This window comes from Manis pentadactyla, chromosome 8 (genome assembly GCF_030020395.1).
Source record: "Manis pentadactyla isolate mManPen7 chromosome 8, mManPen7.hap1, whole genome shotgun sequence".
NCBI lineage: Eukaryota > Metazoa > Chordata > Mammalia > Pholidota > Manidae > Manis > Manis pentadactyla.
In genome coordinates this window covers 113,249,444-113,270,249 of record NC_080026.1, presented here as the reverse complement: position 1 = coordinate 113,270,249, position 20,806 = coordinate 113,249,444, and the positions used below count along the sequence as shown (strand labels likewise).

Sequence of the window (20,806 nt, the reverse complement as noted above, 5' to 3'; positions counted from 1 at the left end):
CCAGGATATGGATGCAGGTCTTTCTGGCTCTCCAGCCCTGTTCTTTCCACTGGAACAGGCAGTTTCCACCCGCTCCCTCCAACCTGCTGACATAGCAAGATAGGATGCTTCATCCATCCTATTTCTAACGCTGCTCAAAATCCTTGCCAGGGCTCGCTCTGCCCATAGGTTAATTAAAAGGACAGCATTTCTTGGGGGACAGAGGAGGTGCTTAAATGCGGCCCCCATTTTTTGCCTATCAGCTGCATCAAAAGAACACTGAAGATTAACAAAGGCAGTAATAGACTATATGGAGCTTTTCAGAGAAGCTTACTTTGAAAAGAATTTCAGGCAACCCAAGGGAAATTGGCTCACCTAGCATAGCACTTTTCTGAGAGCAAGATGAAACCAGTCCTAGCAGCGACTCTCTATAAGGGTTCTGGTTTGATCTCAGCTGTGGCTTTTCCTCACCAGGAACAGGCAGCCAAGGGTGTGTGTCCATCCCCACCCCCTCTTAGAGCCGCCACTAGTAACAGCTACACATTCTGACACAGACATGCCTCTCAGACCAAACGGGGTGGGGGTGGCCAACTTTGAGAAGCCCTGGAACAAATAGTTGGCAACAGCTGTGTTCTCAACAGACAGCAGTTGGTTGCTCGCTACTGTTTTCTCATTCCACACTAGGTTACTGGCTATAGTTTAGTGTCCCTACTTCAAATAGCAGCCTGCAAGGCAATCAAGTCTCTGCCACAGGGGTCTGTTGGCTCTGAAAACCAGTCAGGAGGGCCAAAGTGTGGTCAATCCCACTCCATCCCTCTGAGGTATCCAGGATGTCCCACAGCCACACAGCCCTGACCACATGCTTTAAAGGAAAAAGCCTCTGGGAGCCCTTCCCTTTAGAAGATTCCCCAGGCCCCCAGAATCTCTTCAGAATGAGAGAACTGTGAAGAAATCTCTAACTAGCCAAATCAAAATGAAGAAGGAATAAAAGGGGGTCTGACTGAGAACCCCACTGTCTCTCTCCCTCACCAGCCTCACCCCTCATAAAGCTTTGGAAATGGCTTTATGATGTTTAGTTGAAAATCAGACCAAACAGCCCCGAGGGAAACCTCAGAGATGTTGGGGGTTAGGAGTACCGTGGCTCTGGATGTAAGGAGCAACTAGCAAACACAGAGGGAAGACTGGGGATTTCTGTAAGGGAGCTGGCCTGCTGTAACTGCGAAACATTTTCTAAAAGGTTCCCTCCACCCAAAGCAGTAATACAGTGAACAAGCTCCCACCCTTTATCCCTTCCCAAACCCAATCCACGTGTAACAGTTCAATTACCTGTCTAAGACCCAAAAGGAAAGGCATCCTGCAAGAGCATCGTCCACACTAACGTTTGGAACAAAGGGCTTTTAGAAGTTAAGGTCTTGGAATGAGCATTTCCCCTGGTGGGCCTGTGTGCTCAGCGGTCCCAGTGAACTGGCCTTCCTTAGCAAAGAAGAAAAGTAAACAGAGTCCTGGGACCAAGCAGGCACTCTCCCTCCTGCTCTCCTCTCGCCTGGCTCCAACCCACCCCCACCTTCTCGTGACCTAGCTCAGACGCAGCAAAGCCCAAGCTGTCTGCCAAGCGGGAAATGACATCAGTTCAGGCACAGCAGAAAGAACTCCAGACAGCTGCTGTGGAATACTGAGGAGAATGTGCTGTAAATCCAGGGCAGCCAGCCCTGGGCCCATCTACCAGCTCCCCTCTGCTCCCCTCGCCTCTGAGCTGCTCCGGGTATACGTAAATCAAGTCTCTAAAGCTGGAAAGGGCTGCATTTCTCTGAATAAGGACTGGCTGTAGAGCTCCCAAGGTATTGTTTCTCCTCTTTGGGAAAGAAAATCAAGCCCAGTGACTCTCAGTTTCACAGAAACTTTTCTTCCCCCACCTCTGCCAGAGTGGGTACTAAATAATAGCCAATTAAGCTTGTCTGTCCCAACTTTCTCTACAGACTGAGGCAATTCGCAGAGAGGGCTTGGAGAGGCACCTTTTCCCCAGCTAAGGTAGGATGTGCTACCTTGGACACTGACCTCTCAAGTCCTCACTTCTACAGGAGAGTTTATATTTCATAAACAAAGTGGGCATGTACAGGTGCCAACATCTTTCCTCACTTGTCTTACAAAAGGTACAGCAAGTCCCACCGCAGCCTCCAAGTTGCCAGTAAAGCAGATCATCTATATTTAAACCATACTCTTGCTTCTGGAAAGCTCACCAACTTAAGTTTATCATGCTTTCTTCTCTGAACTCAGTTTATGCAGAAAATGGCTAACAGCAAAGCTTTGCACAAGAAGCAAAGGCCCTGGGGTTGGCATCCTGAGCTGCATTTTCCTAGCCAGTGGTGGTGTAAGCCAGCTCTCACTTGGCTAGCCTTCCCCAACAGCAGGTCACAACCGCTCTCTCTGCCCTGAATCCTCTACCAAAGGTAACACTAGGAAAGAACAAAAGGTCCTTGTTTGAATTTTGTTATTGCAGAAATGACTCTTAAGGAGAACAATCTTCAAAGGAACTTTATAAATCCAAAGTTATTTTCTAATAAAACTTAAGTTGCAAATTTCTTCTATTTTCAATCACTCAAAACAAGTATATCTCATCTTTCTTTTTATTTTGTACAACAATTTTCTTCCAGGGACATTTACCAAAGGCCTCCACGGGAGTGGCCCTTGCTGGGCATGACCCAGGAAAATCAGAAATGATTCTTGCAAATCAGGTTACCAATCACCCCAACCTAGGCCAGTAAATTAGCAGCAAACACAACTTACCATGGTGAGTTGCCAAAAGTACTCTTCAATCATTAGTGAATCCAGCCAGACACACAATGTGCGTGCTGCAGGTCTCCCACCGACAGTCAAGGTCGCAACTTTCCTGACAAGGAAATGAATGAGCCAACCCAGCTGAGCCACTTCCTCGAGGCTTATGAAAATGACTTGCAGCCTCACTGCTATGGAAAAGAAAGAGGGTGATGTGTGGAGAGAAGTGGCTTCTGCTGCTACAGGTGTCTGGGAACTAGGAAGCCATTCTTCAGTAAATATGTATTCTCAAGACACATCTCATGCCCTGCTACCACCCTCACATACAGGCCAAACTGCCAGACAGGCAGGCCCAGACATCGAGGTACAGCCATGCAGGGAAGAGCAAAGAAACCACTTTCAATGCCCTCCTTTCATTTCTTCAGTTCCCTGGCAACCTCTGACTACCACAAAACACATGCAGCATTATTAACACTGTCAGCCAAACCAGAGGAAAAGGGCACCCTCAGCCCTTCACGGGCAACTCTGCCTGTATACCTACCTCACAGGACACTGGAAGGAGTTCTCTGGAAGGAGTACCATGGCATCGGTGTTCTTATTCACTCGTTCCACGCCTAAGGAACGCGCAGTGTGCCAGGCACTGTTCCAGGTGCTGGGGAGACCACCACGAGCACAGCATTCAAGAAGCCCTGCTCTGATGGCTACAGAAACATTCCACACTTCTAAATAATAGTCATCAGCGGTGACCTCCGAATCAGTGGCATTGCAACAAAATTACCAATCCAAAAATAATTTTGTAGAAGTTCAACCTAAATTATCAGAATCACATAATAGGCTTCCTACTTTGCCCCTAATGAATCATCCCTTCATGGATGCTACTCAAGGCAGTGTTTCTAATCAGCATTGTCTACCTGTACCTTCTTACAAGATTATAAATTCCTGTGTGCAAGGCAACGTTACACCCAAAGCAATACACCTAGCCCAGTACCACATAAACTCTATCAAAACAATTGCTAATAATGACTTGTTTCTCACTAAGCTGCTCCTCCTTACCCCCAACCCCTTGCTAACTCTCACTGTGCACTGAGATTTTGGGGGATAAGGAGAAAAATAGGTTGATCTGGCAAATGCAAGCATCCCAGGAAGGTGAGTTCACTTTTTTGCACATCCTACAAATATTACAACCCAGTGACAAACTAGTAAGCTTGGGAATTTAAGAGGCAAGATTATCATTAGTAATTTCTGCTAGTCTGAAAAACAAGGGTCCTTTTATGTAACTGATGCAGGCTCATACATGGCGGGCCAAAGGTAAGTCAAACAATTTTAATCATCTGCCTAATAATGCAGAAATTAAAAGAAAGTTTCTGCAAACCAGAATTAAGCAGGATTATTTGTCAACTGTTTAACAACTATTTATGGCCCTAAGTAGTGTCTGAGGCATCCTTCTTCTTGACCCAGCCCCCTCCTCCCCACTTCAGAGAAGCCCCAAAGATAGTGATATTGAAACCTTCTGCATTCTGATTAACTATTTAAGAAGACTTACTACAACAGCATATATGTTCACAGCTGGTGGAATTCAATCTTTCGCTGTAGCTGATTTAAGAATTTTTTGACAACATTTTCCAAGGGAGCCTATGCATTTATAGTCTTTCAGTTCTGGGATGGAGGCACAGAGAGATGGTTATTTGTTCAGTACTGACAATGAGCCAGACTCTGTGCTAGGAACTCCATTCAACCAACATCTCACTAAAGCCACAACTTAATGACGTAGGAATAATCCCTACTGTGGAATTGAGAAACTGAGGCATATGAAACCTTGCCCAAGGTCACACAGCTAGCAATAGGAGGGCAAGGATTTGAATAAAGTCTCTGGTTCCAAAGCCTCCTTCCTTTACAGTAATACAGGAGTCCTGTTATTAGACCAGAAGTTACCAACAGGGAAAAAGCCAGAATTGAGGGTCAGCTGAACATTAAGTAGATGGGTATGCACATCCATGGTCAGTGCCCCAGAACCCTACCTGTAAGTGCCACTTACACTGGATCTGACAGAGGTGTTCCGGAGTGTGGTGTCAGAGACCAGAGCCCCAAGACTCTCATTCTGACCCACTTTGAGGCCAGAGTTCTGTGATGTAAATGACTGGGCAACTCCTGAAGTTCTCACCCATCCCCAGCACACAGTTGGGCCCCACACAAGGAGCACACTGGAGCAGATCTCCCATGCTTTGGAGCTCAGGTAACTTGGGGACCTATTTGTATACGCCCACCTTCAGACCGCTGAGGCTGAAGGAAACTAGGCCTGACGGCCGGGGGTTTCTAATTTCAAAATCAAGGAATCTGAATAAAAAGAACAGATCAGCAACTTCCAGGCTTCTAGGGTAGGAAATAATCTCCAGACCTAAGGCCATTTTATTTCCACTAGCTTTGTAGTGGCTGCTATGCCGACACAGAACATCTCAGATTAAGTGACCTTTCTTATCTTTCTCAGCTTGGGCCCAGGCATATTTAAATGCCTTAGAGTTCTGACTCAAAAAATCCAAACTGAACACTACCTCAACCCTCAAACCAAAACAAGTGCCACAAAAGAAATCAAACCAAGACATCTTCACGTCATGAATAGGAGGCTGGGCATCAATGAGAGAAGCCTGTGGTAATTATTTTGGGGAATGCCATGGGAAGAATTCCAAACCCAGATTTGCAAAACCTTGCCAAGAAGAAATGCTAAGGACTGCCTGGCTGCCAGAAACAAGAACACTAGCTTATCTGCGTTCTGGGGCCGGACAAGGGCAGACTAGCAGCAAGCCTACCGAGGCACGAAAACATTCTGCTTCTGGTTTCTGAGCAGGACGAGGAGTTCTCCAAGTCACAGGGCTTGGTTCTTCCACAAGACGTCCATAAAAACCTGTTGATGCTTCCTACTGCTGAGACTTCCTGGGAAGATGGCCCCGCCAACAGCCTTTAACTAAAGTTTGTAATCACTTGCTAAATGTCAGATGATGTATTTCAGGGAGGGAGGACTCTAATGTATGTTGGTATCTCACTTTTTACAGAGGAAAAACATGATCTTAGGTGAGGTTAGGTAACTCATTCGAGACATATCTAGTAGGCAATGGAGCCACCATTTCAACCAGACCTGTGCGGCTCCAAAATGGCTTCAACACGCAAGGAGATAGTATGTTGATATTATTTTGACCCTTCCCCATCATATGTAACCTGAAATCTACATATGACGGGGCCACCCAGGATATATCAAGGAATGAGAAGGATGCACTACTGGATGAATTAGCCTTGCCCTGGAGGACTTATTTATTCACTACCCAGGTGGGGAGAAAGGACAGCAATGCAGAAACAAACACAGGCACTCTGTAATAATTGTGCAGGGAGAGGCAGAGACACAAGTGCAAGAAGTGCTCGAGGAAGGGAGGCTGTTGAGGGACATGATGGCCAAAGAAGCTGCTTCAAGAGATGGATACCAAAATAACACAGAGGGCTTGAGTGGGAAGATGAGCACATGAGGCAGGCCAAGCCTGGCCAGGAGTAGGGAAACAAGGACACAGAGGGCATTGGAGAAAGGCAAAAGATGGGGCAGGATCACTTTTAGATAGACACAGAGGCCTTACAAACGTGCCTTTACGAGTACAACTGACGCACACATTTTTCTTTCTGATGACTACAGCAGCACCATGAATATCGTGGACAAGAATTTCTATTTCACTAAGTAACTTAGGCTCTCTTTTTGCTTGTTTAATTGTGTTCCCTACTAAAATACGATTAAATCTCAGAGTTGATTTTGTTCCACTCTGTCGGGTGGGGAATGTAGAGGGAAGATATCTATATCCATGGTACAGATCCAGTCCTTTCAATAGAAATAAAACTAGCAGAAGCTGAAACCAGTTTACAACAGCTTCCTAAGGTTTCTACCTCTTGCTTCTCAACCCTCTAACAAGAAAATCCTTATGTGTTGACAATGAATCACTCCATAAATATATATCATTTCATGGATAGACATTTACCGCCCGCTCGAGAGTCCAGGCGTCTCTGAAACTTACCACTGACAGAAGGCTGTCACTGGTGGCTGATGGGCTGTTACTGGATTTGCAACTTTAGCTTTATCAAGACAACAGCAGCCTTGTTTGTTTTTGTACCAAAATACTAGGTTCATTTTTCCTGCTCTGGAAAGAGTTCAACCCAACCAAAATGGCAAGTAGCCAAGAATTACATGAAAATCAGCAAGCTACAGCTCTACAGCTCAGGCTGTCCACCAACACATTTCACGTCTTCTCTTGAATTGCTCCCTAAACCAAAGACCAGAATAAGAACAAAAGGAGGGACATAGGTCACATCAACTACATGGTACACACTCAGACAAAACCTGGAAAGAGAAGTCCATCAGGAAAATGCATCTTTAAGGTCTCTACTCTATCTGACTTCATCTTTCCTTTTAATTTGAACTTTGAGCCAAAGAGAGATATGTGATCCACTTTCGGCAGGAACATGGGTACAGTGGTGGCCCACAGAAAGGGCTAACACCAAAGTCATTTTTATTAAAGGCACCTCAACCGAGTCCCTGGAAGCAGCTCTAGGTCCTCTGCTGTAAGGTCTTCAACAGCAATCATTTGCATTATGCAGAGAGAGAACATCTTGGTTGTGCTGTTACATAGGAAGATCTATTCATTCTTTCATGTACTCATAAACTCAGCATTTATTTATTCTCAGGCTTATCTCATCTTCTGAGGCATAGGTAACTTAAGGGAAAGACGTGTAACTTTCACTTCTGTGTCCCTTATAATACCAAGCAACTCCTTGCACAAAATAGGCCCTTGAGAAGACTGTTACATGTATGAAGAGACTGAAGAGATCATAAAAATGAAGCTGAATCCCCAAACAGTGGTGGCTGACATTTTCCTGGCTACAGAAACCTGATAAACAGCTCTGGGTCCAGGACAGCATGTGACTGTTACTCTGAGCTCATGGGGTTTGATGCACAGATTGGGAAACCTTCTGTGTGTCACTATTACCTATGCAAAGTTGGCCCTCAAGTAGGCTGTCCATGTGTCTCATTATCTATACCAATTAGGCCCTCTATGATTTTTCAGCTGAAGAATTTAAAGGACTTAAGCCATCTCAAAAACAAAAATCCCTTACTCGAAGGTAAACTGGGACATGACCTAACCCCCACAACAACGGTTTGCCGATTACAGGGAACAGGATGAAGCTGCCTGGTTTTGTCTCCCATTCACCAGGTAACTCCATTAGGCAACACCTGGAAATTGCCTTTTTTGCTAAAAAGGACTGTGAAACTTTATAATAAAGTCTAGCTGGAAACGCAGCTTCTGGCACCATGCCTTCGCTCATTTCCTGGATCTTATGTAAATCAAATATTACCTCCTCCCTCCTTAGGCTATTTGGTAACCAAATCTACTCCAGGTCTAGATTGCGTAAGTCAAAAACAGCAGAAGGAAATATAAAGACAATTATCCCTCCCACAGATTTACATCCTGAGTAAAATGATAAGTAAAGGTGGTGAAGCTGGAGAGGGCATCCCATCGGACACAGGACACACTGGGCCTTTCATCATATATGCCCAGTCCCAGGCCACACCTGAACCTGGTACTCCCAGGCCACAGAGAGTGAGGCAACCTAGGATGATGGCGGAAGGTAAACCTACTTCAAAAACACCTTGACCCAGGGGCCTAATCATGAAGACAGCAGAAGTGAGCAGAGAGATGTTACTATATAGGCCTAAAGCTAAGGGGAAACCAGGTGGAAGGGCCTTTGGGAAAGCATCCCTCATCAAAGCAAGAAGGAAAGTCAGTGCAAGCCATGCCCCTCCCTAAAAAATAGCAGCTGCCAATATCTTTCCACTTACATCCATTATTCCAACTCTTTCTTTCTGCTCAAGATGTACATTCTGGGCAAGGTGTGCTCAATATTGCTGAAAAGGTGGCACTAAACAGCAAGAGACACACACAGTAAGTCATCATCCTGGCAGAGAACTTGAGGTTTATAAACCACTTTCACATCCATTTTAGTTGTTCCTGTCGTCAGCTTAGGGCCAGGCAGCTGTTACTATCCCCATCTGCCAGATGCTACATGGAAGGTCTGAAAATGTGAAGAGACCTAGGACCAGACCTAGGGTTTCTGACTCAGGGGACAGAGGTCTCCCATGGAACCCCTGTGAGAGACTGCCCAGGGGGTGATTTTCCTGTAAACTAGAATCTACTGGGGCTCTGGTGTTCTGCCATGCTACCACCTATTCTGGTGAACCCGGGCCAGTTACTTAACCTCTCTGAGGCTTCCTTATGGCTCTCAGCACTGCACAGAGACCACTCCAAGGCAGCCATTTCGGCAGTAAGAGGCCCACATGGTCAGAGAAGCCTGTCTCTTTTGGAGGCAGAGCAGGCATGTGCTTTTCAGTAAAGCCTCTGAAGAGCCCCACAGTTCAGAAGCCTGTTCAGCCCTAAACCTCCCGCATTTTGAACAGCACCACCTCTCTTACTGAACATTTGTTGACAGCATCACTATCTCTACGGTGTCTTTCAGCCTCCAAACTCTATGTTCCAGTTCTCCCTCAGCAGCGTTGCTCATCAGCCGTGAGACACTCCACCCCAACCACCAAATACTGCCCCTGGAGGGCAGGCATTGTCAGCCAGACACAGGAGGGGGAGTGCAGCTTACACCCCTCGAGAGCTAAAAGAGGAGAAAATGCGCTGACAGGGTCTCCTCATTTTCTCAGGCTTCTCCAAACATTTATGCAATCTCAGATAAGAATGGGATTTTTCCAAAAATTTTCCCTACACTAGAAATTGAGGGCAAAAGTCGTAAGTTAATCTTTCACTTCATACACTGGGCAGAGGCTGGAAATAGTTATGTGTGTCCAAAAAGTGACAAAGAACGTTCTGAGAAGGGAAAAGGAGTTTGCCATAATTAAAACTCCACCTCTGGAGCTGATCCAAGTGAATAAGAGAAGGCTGTGGTTGGAAGAGCATTTCTGATTCTCAGGGGACTGAAGGGCACTGCTGGGGAGTAACTTCTTTTTTTAAGTCATGGAATACTTAGTGAGGGCTCACTACTTATGAAAACTGAAGAAAACTGTATATCAATGATACCTTAATAAAAAAAGAAAGAAAACTGAAGAAAATAATCAGCTGAATTTTCTTAATAGTATTTTTATCCCTGGATCTAATCCAAATTCTCACATCCAAGATCCTATCCTAGAGTATTAAGGAATTACTGTCAATTTTTTAGAGTGTGATATGGTATGTTGGTTATATTGAGGAACAGAATCATTTTATCTTCCAAAGATTCAAGTGAAACTTTTTGACATGAAGTATGCAGTCTGTTTGAAAATAATTTTACTAGGAATGAATGAAAGTAAAAGTGGATGCATACAAAATTAAGACTGGCCATGATGATAAACTGAAGTTGGGTGATAGGTACGGGGGGGAGGCTCATTTTACCACCCACGTTATTTTTGTGTATGTTCAAAACTTTCCATAATAAAAGTATTTAAAGGATTCTATTCTAAATAATGTCCATTCTTGACCCAAAATAATATTAAGCTTTAACAGAGACCCTAAAAGAACTAAGGAACACCAATGGCTCAAGCAGCAAAAGAAAAAAACAGATAAAATGAACTTCATCAAAATTAAAAACAGTTGTGCTTCAAAGGGCACCATTAAGAAAATGAAAACAAAACAAAGGCTAACATTTACAAAGTAATTACTATGTGGGCAGCACAGTTCTAAGTGTTTATAAACATTAACTAATGAACCGTCACAATAACCCTATAAACTGGTGCTATTACCCCCATTTTACAGATGAGGAAACCAACCCAAGGTTACATGGAGGCAGTCTGGCTCCAGAGTCTGCTAGTCAGCAATGCAAGTTTCAAGTGTCCCTTCTCCTGTGATGACCACCATGGGAGGGTTGGCTGGGCACAGTTAGACTTGTGGGCCACACAGCAAATGGCCAACACCTCCAGGCCCCCTGCCTGGTATCTTCCAGGGGACCACAAGCCACTTCCTTCAGCACCTGAGCAGGCCTATCCACCCTTCTCTAGCTACAGGCTCACTGCCCTGGGTGAATTCTCCACAACAAAGGGAGCAACCGGTTTGCAGATGGGGAAGAGACTGGAAGCTAAGAAATTAAAGACCATCGTGTTTTGAGGAAGTAAACTGAAATGTTCCCCAGGCTAAGAGTCAGAAGGCAGGGCTTCAAGAAGAAGCAGAGAGCCTAGTTGAAGAAATGCTGCTCATACATGTGTAGGGAAATGAGCTCTTGCACACCCAATTGATGGAGATACAACCACTTTGGAGAGCAACTTGCCACTCTCTACCCCAAATTTCAAATGTCCATTTCCTATAATCCCACAATTCCCAATTCCACTTCTAAGAATATAGCACAACTACAGAAGGAAAGAAGCATAATGTTCACAGTAGCACAGTGCAAAATGGCAAAAACATGGAGCAAGACATATGTTTATCCACAGAGGAATGGTTTAATCAATTATGGTCTAAGCAATAACATACAGGCACTTTTTAAAAAATCAAAGGTACATATGCGATATGGAAAGAAGTCTACCATATATAAAGGTTGAAAAAAAGCACATGTTGTAAAGTAGTACATATAAATTATCCCATTTGTTTTAAAAACCAATGAAAAATACAGAACCCATGCACACCAACAACTTTGTTTATAATGTGTTTATAGATGTATGAATTATATCTATAAATATGCAGCATAAGCCAAAAAAAACCCTCAAAACCACACCAAACCACATACTTTCACTTTTTACTTAAAGCATTTTCATGTTCCTATCTTATTTACCATTGTTATGAGCATGTGTTGATTTTGTGTAATTAAAAACTTATGTGAAAAGGTAAAAGGTACCTTAAAGCTCAAAGGAAAAGCAGCAAATAGAGTCTAAAGAAGGAAAATGGAAAGAAAGCCATAGTGGACCTTGCGCCCAATCAGACTGGGGTAGGTTTTCTGCTTCCCCACCCTCTGCAAATGCCGCAAGGGGATCTGCATATTTAAAGACAACTGACTCAAGAGAAAAGAAGGAAGTACACAGGATGAACCTCTCATACCACTCAACTCTATGTTCAAGTCCCAAAGAGATACAATGCTCTACATCCCAGTGTAGACAGCCAAATACTAACTTTCTCTCCCAAATAAACCACTACGAGGGAAGAAATATTTAGATCTGGTCAATAAACTAAACTGTGGGGTTTTTGTTGTTGTTTGTTTAGTTGGTTTTCAATACAACTGGAGTGAAACTACCAGGTGGAATTTTAGATGAGTGAGATAATTTAGGAAATGGCAGCAAAAAAGCAGCATGTAGAATTTTGAAAAGCACGAGTATTTTCTCCATGAATGCATGCCTCTGACCTGCAAGAATGTGTAATAAAGTGTTATAACATGAGATCTGTCATGATATTAAACAATCAACAAAGACATGTTTTTATAACTTCACTCTAGGACCCACCCTTCTAAGCCACAAATATTCTTGCAATGTCTTACATTCACTTTCACCTCTTTCAAAACAAGTTCAAATTTTTAAAAACCACCTAAGACAGTGAATCAAAACTTAGCCTTGACACTAGGAGAGTGATGGCGGCACGAGGAACAGAAAATGGACGACTCATGAGTCCTGTTTCCCACAGAAGGAAGTATGGAAAGAAGAAAACCAAAAATAAATAAATATAAGTTATGGGAACGTAGCTGAGTAAGCAAAAGTATTCCAAACTCCCAGTCCATGCAAGACTGGCGATCCCTAAGTCTGAGAGAATGACCTACTTTAATTCCCACACTGGGAAAGCCCAGAATTGTATCAACAAGCTGCAGATTCAATAGGATGAGATTTGCTTCTCCTATCCTTACCTCCCAGGTTGCAACAGTCTGGATTTACTTGTATTTCTTTGTTTGTGGTTTTCACATGGCATGCAGTTTTTGGGCCAGACTTTGCTCCACCTAGTGGAAATACAAAGGATGGTCCAAAAGGGAGGTGCCCACAGCCAGACCTCAGCCTCTCCGCTGTATGCCACCAAGCAGACATGTGACTACGACCCGCTGTAACTGCTCCCTGTCACTCAGTGGTTGTTCTTATGGTCTATCCAGTTATAGTAGGATCAGTAGCCCAGGTGGTGTCCATGCCTGGGGTTGTAGGGCAATAAATGAACCCATGTCCTTACACCACCTGGACCCTGATAGTCCTCAAGTATTATTCCAACAGCTTAAGGCTGCAAAGGAAGAGGACACTCAGGCATATGGATGGTCAGCATTCAAAAGGCAGCTGGAATCTTGAATCCAAAGCCATCTACGGTACCCACAGTATCCATAAAGGGTTGCAAACTAGTGCCAACACCCACAGAGGAGCTGCATCCTGGGGGCCTGAAAGGGAGGGCTCGCCTGAAGTCGCACAGACTCCCTGAGGTCCGGGACAGTGAGCCTCCCTTGTGGTGACTGTGAGAACACCTAATGATTTAGAACACCTAATGATTTCTGCAGGCTGAGTGTGTATGAAAACAAACAAACATCCACAAGGCCAAAAAGAAGAGTAGAGCCAAGACTTGGAATGGGGAAAGGAAAACGTTCTAAAAACATGACTCAGTTCAGATTGGTTATGGGACCATAGAGGACACTGAGCAAAGAAAGTAAAGCGCCAACAGGCTTTCACTGGAGCAAAAACAAACACCTTCTTAAAAGGAAACCACAAGGGCAGCCCAAAGCAAGAGAAAAGAAAGTTCAAGATTGGGTGAATCACTGGCTTCTGAACCACAAACTAAAAAAATGTGTTTTTTTCAAAATGTATAATGTTGGTATAACACATAGAATATAAACAGTAATACTGTAATATCCTGGTCTGGTAACGGGTTAAGTGCACTGGGGAACATCTAGTAATGTATATAATCAATGAGTTACTACATTGTGCATCTGAAACCAATATAATATTGTATTATCAACTTTATTCCAATAATCAACAGATCAGAGAGTAATCAAGATTCTGGGTGTTAGGGTTTTATACTGACCCACCTACAATCTGTTGTCAGAGATGGTTTCATACACTTCATGATGCCATGTTCTCTCTTCGAGGAAGGCTGGCCTCAAACCCTGTGACCATGAGCACGAGCTCATAAGAAGAGAGCAGGCACCACTAAACCAGGCTTTCTCCACCGCGACACTACTGACATTTTGGACCAGACAACTCTTTGTTGGAGGGGGAGGGGCATCCTTTGCTGCGGGATGTTTAGCAGCATCCCTGGCCTCTACTCACTAGCTACCAGTGCCACTCCCGAGCTGTGACAACCAAAAGTGTTTCTAGACACTGACAAATGTCCTCTGGGAGAGGCAAACACATAGGTTCACCATGAAATTTACGAGCATAGATAGCTAAAAGATCACAGGGACAAACGTAAACTCAGATACAGAACAAAATCAAAGAAGGTACTTTCAAACTCCCCAAATCTCAGTTCCTGAGCTTAGTCTGGGAATTGAAATTAATTTACGAACCCTAAAGCACTGAGGGCCACCAGTAAGAAGAGTAGTGATAATTATTATTATATTTAATAACCATTAAATATATTCCAAGAACTTTACATATACTGTGTCTTTTCTCCTCAGAATAAACCTGTAAGGTACATGTTATTATCCCAATTTTATAGATGAGAAAACGAAGGCACAAAGAGGTTAAGTAACTTGCTCAAGGAGAGTTAAGTGGGAGAGTTAAGTGGGAGAGTCAGGTCTGCAGCTCAGGTGGTCTGTCCCCAGGGCCATGACCTCACCTCCATGTGTGATTATACTCCCCTACTCCCACACTGGAAAGCTGTTAAATTGGCATTGTCTAATAAGCAGTCAGTAGCCACATGTAGCTATTTAATTAAAATTAATTAAAATTAAGTATCATACCACTTTGGAAAACAGTCTGGTAGTCCCTCAGACGGTTACACATAGGGTGCCATATGACCCAGCAATTTCAGTGCTAGGTATACACCCAAGAGAAATGAAAACATATGTCCACACAAAAACTTGTACGTGCATGTTCATAACAGCATTATTCATAATAGCCCGAAAGTGGAAACAGCCCAAATGTCCATCAGTTGATGAAGAGATCAATTAAATGTGGCACATTCATACAACTGAGTATTAATTGGCCATAATAAGGATTATTATGAAAGACTGATACATGCAATGATACCCTGATTTATGAACATGGATGAATCCTGAAAACATTATGCTAAGTGAAAGAAGCTAGTCACAAAGGACCACACAGTGTATGCCATTTCTTGGAACATTCAGAATAGGCAAATCTATTGAGATGGAAAATAGGTTAGTATTGCCACGGGCTGAGGGAGGTGGGGATGGATAAGGTAGGGCCTGCTAATGGCTATGGGGTTTCTCTCTGAGGTGATGACAATGTTCTAAAATTAGAGAGCTGTGACAGTCACACAATTCTATGACTTCGTAAAAAAACATTTTAGGTACACTTTTAAAGGGTGAATCTTTTGGCATGTTAATTATATTTCAATAAAACTGATATAAAAATTAAAAAGTTATTAAAAATTCAGTGGCTCAGTTACCCCAGGCACACTTCAAGTGCTCAATAGCCATTCGTGGCTAGGTGGCTACCAAAATGGACAGCACTACTATAGATCATTTGCGACATCCCATGAAGTTCCACTGGACAGCACTGCTTGGATGAATGGAAAGACGACCTCCTTACCATTTAACTGCAGCTTACCTTTCAAGTCTCATCTAATCTTACACCCCTCTACACACGAACATAGAAAGCTCCCACTGTAGACTATGTGCCACCTCCAAATACATTCATTTTCACTCTTTCACACCAGAATAGGCTTTTCACCTTCCTGGTCTATAGGTATCCTACTTATCCTTATCAACTTTTAAAGCCCATCCAAATGCCTCTTCCTCTACAAGCTTTCCTTAAATCCTTCCTTCTCCTGGCCCTAGCAGAATCAATGGCTCCCCTGTCCTATGTCTGTACCTCCATTACAGCATTAATCCCTCTGGGTTACAAATCATGGTGTGTCATCTGTCTTTCCTACAAGATTATCAGCTCCCTGAGGACAGGGATTCAGTAATTCATGTGAGGGTTCCCAGTGTCTACCAATAATAACAGCCTGCTGCAAAGAGTAGACATTTCAGTAAATGTTTGCTAAATTCTACTGAACGATTTACAGAAACTCAAGGTGTTGACTTTATACAACTGCTCACTTTAGTATACCAAACAGTCTAAGAAAATGAGGGAAATGGGATTAGAATCTGGGCATCTCATATCCCACTACTGTACATGAAGCAATGATTTCAGTGATCACACTGAAATGCCTTTTTAAAAAAAGAAGAGTGGAGTAGGGCTTCTGGACTGAAAATTGGGGCAAGGAAGTGAGTAAAAAGATGGAATTGTGGAGGAGGGGTATACTACTGAAGGGTGTGGTGGGAAAATAAATATCCCGTCCAACTCAAAGTTTTAAGCTTGGCAGAGGAAAGGTAAGGACTGCATCTTGAGAGATTTGTGCCCAGACCACTGGCTGAGTTACTTCACGGAAAAGGACATTTCTACTAAAATTTTATTTTAAATAACATAGGCAGATTTTTCTGGTTGAATTTAACCAACAATAGAAAGAAAGAAACTCTACGTACCTCAATCATTACTTAACTGGAAGAAACAAATGCCAAGACCTTCACTGTCTGTGGAGACTCTACTACTCTTTAATTCTTTATGGATTCAAGGAATCCCATCTGAGTCACAGTAACCTATAGCAGAGTTAAGTCTAAGTTCTCAATCACAAAAGTGAGCTATGCTGATGAACCTTCCTGGGCCAGGATGGCAAGAAATGACTGTCCCAGTGCAGAGCTGGGAACAGAGAAGGCAAGCTGCCGAGTACCATATATTTCTGATATTAAATGCACATTTAAAAAAAACTGTATTTGATAGAGCCATCTCAAGGAAAAAAAAAATGCAATGAGATAACCAAACCATTTTCAATGTGGAATGAGAACAGCAAGTCCTCCTCAATGAGAGGGAGCTGGAAACCACTTGTTGAAGTAGGGACAGTGAGTACCTGAAGCAGATCCTATGCCCAAATGGTCACTGAATTTTCTTTAGTGATTTCTACAAGCCAAAAATCAACAAAAACCAAACCAAAACAAAAACCAAAATGACTAAATAGTGGTGGGTTCAGAGTTAATAATTATATAGTAACTTTCATTCCAAAGGTTCCAAACGCACATCCCACTATAGTTATCTAATACGTGCACAGATAGAAAGAGACAAGGGGAGGCAGGGGCGGGGGAGAGTATATGTGGGGAGGGGTCAGAAGGGGAGACTGTTCCTTACAAACTTTCCCTTCTCTGCGGGAACTGTAACCACGTGATAGCTAATGGTCAGTGCTAGGATCCACCCAAACGGAACAAAGTACAAAAGCCACCCTATCCCCAAAATAAGTATTGAGGGTGCCAGAGAAACGATAAGTGAGTGGCCTGTGATGAACAAACTGCAATTAGGGTGTGACAATGAAGATCCCCTCCCACATGGTGCCAACTTTCGGGTTTCCATGACCTGGCAGGAACCTCCACTATCCATCCTTTTCTGCCACAGAAGTGGATCTTGTTCCCCCCGTCTTCAACCTGGAGCTGCATCACTGCTCTCCATTCGGGTGAAGCAGCAGGCCCAGGGCACTCCCTCCAAACGCTCCAGTGGTCCTACATAAGTACCCTCTCGCAATGTTATTTATTAGTTATTGGGAACAGCCTTTAGAGATATCTACAGAAGTAGACAAGTACAAAGAAAAAGCAACTGTTTGTTACACATTTTGTGGTGTCATCATTGATTCTTCTTAACTTTACCAATCCTGAGGACTACAATTTTTTAACAGACAAAGAAAATGTCTTTCTCCTGCCAGTTTCATCATTTTACACTGGGAAAACAGAGCACCCCAACAAAGCCTAAATCAGAAGGGTTCCAACCTTAGAAAAGGGATTACACTGGCCCAGAAAATGAGCTCTATTCCTTTCACATGTTATTTCAAATTATACATATATTCTGGGGGAAAAATAGAAGACACTTCAACAGGTAAATGAATAAACACATCGTGGTATAGCCATACAATAGAATATTATTCAACCATGCAAAGAAATGAAGTACTGGTACATGCTACAACATGGATGAACCTAGAAAACATTACACTACGTGAAAGAAGTCAGACACAAAAGGTCACATATTGTAGGATTCCACTGATATAGAATATCTTAAATAGGTAAATCCACAGAGGCAGAAAACAGATTGGTGTTGCCAGGAGCTGGGGGAAGGGAGAACAGGAAGAACTACTTAACAGGTAGGGGGTTTTCTTTTGGGGTGATAAAAATGTTTTGGAACTAGACAGACATGGTGGTTGCACAACCTGGTGAATGTACTAAATGTTGGTGATTGTTCACTTTAAAATGGTTTTAAATGTTTTATGTTATGTGAATTCGTCTTACTCAAAAAATAATTTTCCGAATATGAGGATACAAATGAGCGAAACACAATGCATATGTGAAAAGGCGGCTCGTAGCTCGTAAACTTCTAGAGAAAAGACAAGTATTTTTACTGGCACTCTGCTTCTACTCTTGATCACAACATAAAGTTCAAGCACTAAGCTGTGTAGACAGCCATCCTGATGTGTGTGTGTGTGTGTGTGTGTGTGTGTATGCCTTTCTGAAAGGATAGGGAAGGGAACAGAAAATGAAGAAAACAGAATGGGAAAGGTTTGCCAGCTGCAGGGGAAGGAGGGGTGAGTGACTCCCCCTACCGCACCCCACCCAACTTGGCACCAGGAGTTCCCATTAAGGTTTCAAAATGCCAGCCGGAGCTGGAATCGGCACAAGCCAGCTTCTCTGCCTGTATAAAAAGCAAGCCACCCAGCAAGAAAAGCTGGGATGCTCCATTTGCTGCCCATATTGGCATCCACCCTTTGCTCAAAAGCCCTGAGCTGGCCCGGATCAGCATCAGTCACTGGCTCTTGCAAGCAAGCCAGCCTAACAGCAAGAGCTTGTTTTAGCTCAAGTGTCCCCTCCTCCAGAAGGGTCCCAGTCTGCTTCATCCCACCTGCCTTCCAAGAGTCCTGCCTCCAACCATCAAAAATGGGGCCAAGATGCCCTCAGAACTTTTCCTTCCAAACTGAAATATCCTTAGACCCTCCTCGCTCTCAGGCTAGCTCAACCCACGTACCCCTACCCTAACCTCACAGAAATATACATATCACTGCCTTGGAGACCTGATACATGGAGCAGGGGCGGGGACACAAATGAGCCTCACACGCCCCAGCTTGGCAGCACTTATCCAGTCACAGTCACCCCCAGCCCACCTGACCTAACTTCGTCTCAAAGGCCCTCACTCGCTCGTCACCATGCCTCTGCCACCTCCCTGACACCAAAACAGGTGTCCCTCAGCTGAACACCGACGCCTCCTTAAATCCTGTCCACTCCAGGCATGGATGCTCCTTCTCGGGACCCCTCAACTTTGTTCAACACTCAGCCCCCTCCGGCCAGGCCTCGACGACCCCCCCAGGCCCCGAGCCTGGCCCGGACGCCTCCTCCCCCTTACCTGCGGGGGTTCAGCCCTGGCTGGCAGGGGACTGGGCAGCGCCTGGAGGAGCAGGAGCGCCATGCCACCCAGGAGCCTTCTCTTCTCCATCCCCCTCCTGCTCCTGCTCCTCCGCCACGGCGCCGCCACCTCCCTCCTCCCTCTCTTCCCTCTTCTTCCTTCTTCCTTTCTTTTCCTGTTTCACTCTCCCCTCCCGCTTCCGGCTCTGCTCCACCACGCCCCACCTCAAACACCCTCCCAGACATGGGGGAGGCTCTCCAGTTCCAATGCTTCACTGGCCCCTGCCCTTCGCCCATTGATCAAAATAGCTGTCGATCAACGCAGAGTTCCGCCCCCCTCCCCTCATGAAGACGGACGACTAGAGATCCAGCCAATGAAAAGTAGGAGGAAGCCAGGCCATCTTGAGTGCTGCTTGGCTGGTAAACACCGCCCACTCCAGAGTGGCGGAAATAGATCCAAAGGTGGGGCGGAGCCACCTGGAACGCGTATTCAAGTGGCTACTTAGGATGTTGCCATCTTGAGTGAGGCGGAAGTACTAGATTTCCAGTTTAGCAAAGAAAGAGAAGGGGTAAGATGGTTCTAAAGGGTGTAGAAAATCATTTAAAAAAAAAAAAAAAAGGCATCCTGGCTCTCCTAAAGAAGAAAACAACTTCAATCTAAAAATCTTTTGATGTTTTTTGTATTGAAGCACAGCCACAGTACTAGGGTCCCTCTCCTAGTAAAACCGCCCAAGCAGAAGCATGGGTCATTGTGAATTACCTGTGAGACAGTGCCTTCAACCTGAGGCGCAGCGCTTGTGTCCAAAGTTCCAGGGACAAAATACTATTGACTCTACCGCAGAATAGCTCTGAAATCGAAGCTCATTGCTTCAATCATGTTTTCATCTTCTGACTAAATACAAAAGGTCGTCCTGCGGCCCAGAGATTTGCCAGTTCTTCTTCCCTCTAGAATTTCTTCCACATCACAAAAGCAAGGGTGTTCTACCACACATAAAATCAAACATTATTGTCTCACAGCTTTACCTCTTAAAATATTTCAAAATATACAGGATATACAGCCCAAACTTCTCAATATTGTCCTCTCTGTATCCTGTTTCCTTCTTATTTCTCTTTATCTACATTTTCCCACATCCCACTCACACAGAGCAGTTATTACACTTAACTTCATTTATGCATTATACATACAGTTCCCTGTTTACAAACTCTTTAATTCCCATCCCCTTGCTTCTTCTGGATTCACATAACACCTACCACACAGTATTTCTAATCTATGATATATGCCTGGCTGACTCCTGCCATTAGATTTGCACTTTTTGTATAGCACACCAGGTCTTACTAATTTTTTTAAGAAATCCCTACAACATCCTGTACCAGGCCCAATCATGAGCTCAATCAATGTTGGTAAAATAAAGAAGTGAAGACCCAGGGCAGAGAAACCAGCTGCCTGTAGCTG

At 44.0% G+C, this 20,806-nt stretch overlaps 1 protein-coding gene and 1 long non-coding RNA gene across 5 annotated transcripts in view; one reads left to right on the top strand and one right to left on the bottom strand.

Annotated features, from left to right (window-relative positions):
- The window catches only part of WBP1L (WW domain binding protein 1 like), a 49,296-nt gene extending 29,757 nt beyond the window's left edge, over positions 1 to 19,539 (bottom strand). Inside the window, exons 1-3 of one of the 4 annotated variants that reach the window (XM_036899038.2) lie at positions 19,355 to 19,495; positions 3,293 to 3,452; positions 2,764 to 2,942 (exon numbers count right to left, since the gene is read on the bottom strand). In XM_036899038.2, coding sequence (XP_036754933.2) covers positions 2,764 to 2,796 — 33 coding nt within the window. In that variant the 5' untranslated portion in view covers positions 2,797 to 2,942; positions 3,293 to 3,452; positions 19,355 to 19,495. Of the gene's footprint in view, positions 1 to 1,305; positions 1,496 to 2,763; positions 2,943 to 3,292; positions 3,453 to 19,354 lie in introns of those variants that run through there. The other 3 variants (XM_036899041.2, XM_036899036.2, XM_036899042.2) reach the window with 3 other exon arrangements.
- On the top strand, positions 15,698 to 17,376 carry LOC130684626 (uncharacterized). The gene is made up of 2 exons (XR_008998995.1): positions 15,698 to 16,118; positions 16,150 to 17,376. It is a non-coding gene; the product is annotated as an uncharacterized LOC130684626 (long non-coding RNA).
- Positions 19,540 to 20,806: the final 1,267 nt, after the last annotated feature.